The 3,853-nt window shown below is 43.5% G+C and overlaps 1 protein-coding gene across 1 annotated transcript; it reads left to right on the plus strand.

The window, feature by feature from the left end:
* Positions 1 to 1,169: 1,169 nt before the first annotated feature.
* Positions 1,170 to 2,614, plus strand: S1PR1 (sphingosine-1-phosphate receptor 1). Its single transcript, XM_010130923.1, has one exon. The coding sequence runs from the start codon at positions 1,170 to 1,172 to the stop codon at positions 2,307 to 2,309; it is 1,140 nt and encodes a 379-aa protein (XP_010129225.1). The 3' UTR covers positions 2,310 to 2,614.
* The last annotated feature ends 1,239 nt before the right edge of the window (positions 2,615 to 3,853 follow it).

Below are 3,853 nucleotides of genomic sequence, written 5' to 3' on the forward strand. Positions count from 1 at the left end.
CGGTGCGGGGCAGGAGCGGTGCACGCCGGAGACCGAAGCGGAGCAGGAGCGGTGCGGGCTGAGCCCGGGAGCAGAGCGGGGAGCAGTGCCCAGCGGCCTTGCGCCTCCTGCTTTGCCCCGCTTAGGCTGTAACTTAACAACTCTGCCTGTTCTTTCTTTACGTGATTTCGTGTCCTTTTCTCTTTAAAGGTCCGCTCTTAAGTGTTTGTATGTAAAGCAAGTAATGTGAACGTGTGAAGCTGTATTCCTTAATCGTGTCCATTTCAAAAGCTTGCAATGCTGTTTACTGAAATGCAAAGTATTTTTTTTGCCGTTCTGTGTTCCAGACCCATGGAATTGGCTTGCTCTCTAGCTTCTTTACATATTTTTCTTGTATTCTTGTGTTCTTCGTTTTTCTAAACTTTTTACGGCTCCGAGTTTTAGAAAGCATGTCCTCACTTTTATTTAGCAAAGGCAACCTTTTCCTGTTTACAGCTTTGAGACCTGGTCTCTTGCTTATATATACATATATATATCAGTGAATTCACCGCAGTTGGAGACAGCATCAGTAAATTGCATAACTGTCCCATTCCAAAACTTATTCGGACTTTATTAATGGAGGAGAATGCAGGTGTCCTGTTCAGGAATTTCTGAGCAGGCTTTCATGCATTTGCAGTTAAATCAGATCAAGCCCTTTCCCTTTCTAAATCCCTGTTGTTGTATTACAAGGTGTATTTCCTACTGAAGAAAAAGATACACTAGAACTTACTGCTGGGAAAACTTTGAGATCTTTTGCTTTGGAGGAAGCCCAGTAATGCAGTCCTTGCTGACTCCAGTTTACCTGTACAGCTCTGCATGACATAACCTTTGCATCTTATTTTACTTACTGAATATGCCTAACCATCTTTTGAATGTATTTTAGCAACTGAATGAAACTGATGCCTGTGTGAGTGTATTTGTGAATCTGTTAAACTAGCAGATTATTTTGAACTGTTTCTCATTCCTTACGTTGTTTGCCTGCCTCCTTTTGACTCTGGGCTTTGTCCCTCTGTTCTCAGGGCTGCGGTTTCTGAGGCTGTGTAGCAGAGCCAGGCAGGCTGTGGGCCCAAGGAGCTCAGGGGCAGCCATCGGGTTTGCACTTGGCATCGCAATCCAGTGGCCGCTGGGAAAGCGGAGCTCAGCCGGGCACCATGAGCTCCGGCACCACTGCCCTGCTGAAGGTCGTCAGCAACCTTGCCAACGTTGATGTCAACTATGTCATCAAAGAGCATTATAATTACACGGGAAAGCTAAATGAGAACGCGGACAGTGGAATAAAAGTGACATCGGTGGTTTTTATCATCATTTGTTGCTTTATAATCTTGGAGAACATTTTTGTCTTGCTCACCATCTGGAAAACCAAGAAGTTTCACAGACCCATGTACTATTTCATTGGAAACTTGGCTCTTTCAGACTTGCTGGCTGGTGTGGCTTACACTGCCAACCTCCTGCTCTCTGGACACAAAACGTATAGCCTCACCCCCTCGCAGTGGTTTGTAAGAGAAGGCAGCATGTTTGTCGCCTTGTCAGCTTCTGTGTTCAGCTTGTTGGCCATCGCCATTGAGAGATACATCACCATGTTGAAGATGAAACTCCACAATGGCAGCAACAGCTTCCGCTCCTTCTTGCTGATCAGTGCTTGCTGGGTCATCTCAGTGATACTCGGGGGACTCCCGATCATGGGCTGGAACTGCATCAGGCTCTTGTCCAACTGTTCCACCGTGCTGCCTCTCTACCACAAGCACTATATTCTCTTTTGCACCACCGTTTTCACTGGCCTTTTGCTATCTATTGTCGTCCTCTATTGCAGGATCTACTCCATGGTGAGGACTAGGAGCCGCAGGCTGACATTTCGGAAAAACATGACCAAAGCTACTAGGAGCTCAGAAAAGTCACTAGCCTTGCTCAAGACAGTGATCATAGTCCTGAGTGCCTTCATTGCCTGCTGGGCGCCCTTGTTCATCTTGCTTTTACTGGATGTGGGGTGTAAAGTGAAGACCTGCCCGATCCTCTATAAAGCAGAGTATTTCTTAGTACTGGCCGTGCTCAATTCAGCCACGAACCCTATCATCTACACCTTGACAAACAAAGAGATGCGGAGGGCTTTCATCAAGATTCTGTGCTGCTGCAAATGTCCCCCAGCAGATTCTGGGACCAAATTCAAGAGGCCAATCATTGGAGGGATGGAGTTCAGCCGGAGTAAGTCTGACAACTCCTCCCACCCACAGAAGGAAGAAGGTGACCATCCTGAAACCATCATGTCGTCAGGCAATGTTACCTCATCTTCTTAGGAGTAACCGTGGGGATGTATTTCAGAGCCCTCCTCTGAAACCGGGGAGCTGAGAGGCCTCCTGCTCACGGCGGCAGTGTTGGGCTAAGTGAGCAAGTAGCATTAGTTCTAATGAGGCAAACGGTGCACTTGCGAGGCTGGAGTTCAAGAAATGGGACAGACTGTTCTGGCTTGAAAATCTTTTTCCCTGGAGCATGTTTTGTCTTTGCACTGAGGCAGCTCAGGATTGTCAGGCGCATTCATATCCTGAAATCTCCTTAGTAACTCTGAAAGACTGATGCCTTGGTGAAATGATGCCTGGTGTGTGTGAGAGAAAGAGAGAGGGGGAGGAGGGAAAGGGAGAATGAATCTTTTTTTTTTTTCCCATGTGAGAAGAATGTGAAGTTTTCTCCTCTACTTGCAGCAAACCACTGACACAAAGATGTATCTGTACTGAATTTAGTGATGGCTCTGGTATAGTTGGTCAGAACAGTTTGTTTAGCATGTAACAAGAAACGAGATCACACAAATAGAACTTAGACCACCTATAACTATAATTTGGCATCACTTTCCAGAGTTTTTACTTAACTCATAAGGTTTTACGTGCAGAGTCCAAAGCTATTGGGGTTTTATTTAGCAAGAACGTGGCTATACATTTGCACATACGTCAGTTCATGTTACATTTGAAGACCACGAGCCAGACTCTGCAGTTGCTTTCCGATTCCACCGACTGCATCAGATTATGGGGTTGCTCAGAGCAGCATCTGGCCCCATAAGCTGATTGCCTTGTTATTCTATAGCATTAAATAAACTGCATTATCATGACAGATGCAAGGTGGAACTACAGGTAATTTCTCTCTAAGATGACTGCAGTTGAATCTAATTGGGTAAGATGCTATTGACAACAGCAGGATTTTTGCCTAAGTAAGAAGAGTTAAAAACTGAAGGGGCATATCAGTGTCAGGTTCGTTGTCTTTCCAAAGGTGAAGAGCTGTTGGAAAATCCGAAAAGAGTACCTTGTGTTTCAGAAAAATAAAAGGAAAGTTGAAGTGAAATGACGAGAGATAAATGCACTTCGATAACAAAATGTAATGCATTTTGGCACATTCTATTAATGTTCATAATTTCAGCAAAGATCTCTGTATTTTATCAGTTCATGGAATACGTACCTGTCATTTAAATTGAATGTATTTGTTTTACAGCATCGTTTTTACTCCTCTGTTTTTCTAACCTGTGCTAATGGGGTTGAAAGTGTTCAGTGTAAATAAGGTAATAAGACGCCGGAGTCTTCATGTGCCTAGAGTATTACTATAACAAAAGTGGTATATCTGGGATAGCTGAGAGCAACTGACTGATTTACAGTTATTGGCAATTCCTAGAAGTGGTATTTTGTAAAGAAAATGTATTGCCTTTGTAGTAAAATTTCCAGTGCAATTAAACTGTTGGTTTTTTTTTTTACGGTTTAAAAAATAGTATTTAAAATGTTTCTGACTTTTATTGTTCAATTTGCACATAGCTTTATTGACTTCTAAACATTAATAAACTGATTTTTTTAAAGATTCTGTT

Source organism: Buceros rhinoceros, unplaced genomic scaffold (genome assembly GCF_000710305.1).
Source record: "Buceros rhinoceros silvestris isolate BGI_N320 unplaced genomic scaffold, ASM71030v1 scaffold47822, whole genome shotgun sequence".
NCBI classification, from domain to species: domain Eukaryota; kingdom Metazoa; phylum Chordata; class Aves; order Bucerotiformes; family Bucerotidae; genus Buceros; species Buceros rhinoceros.

What these genes read in the sequence shown, in the direction of transcription:
- S1PR1 (XM_010130923.1), top strand. Translation starts at nt 1,170, where the DNA reads ATGAGCTCCGGCACCACTGCCCTGCTGAAGGTCGTCAGCAACCTTGCC.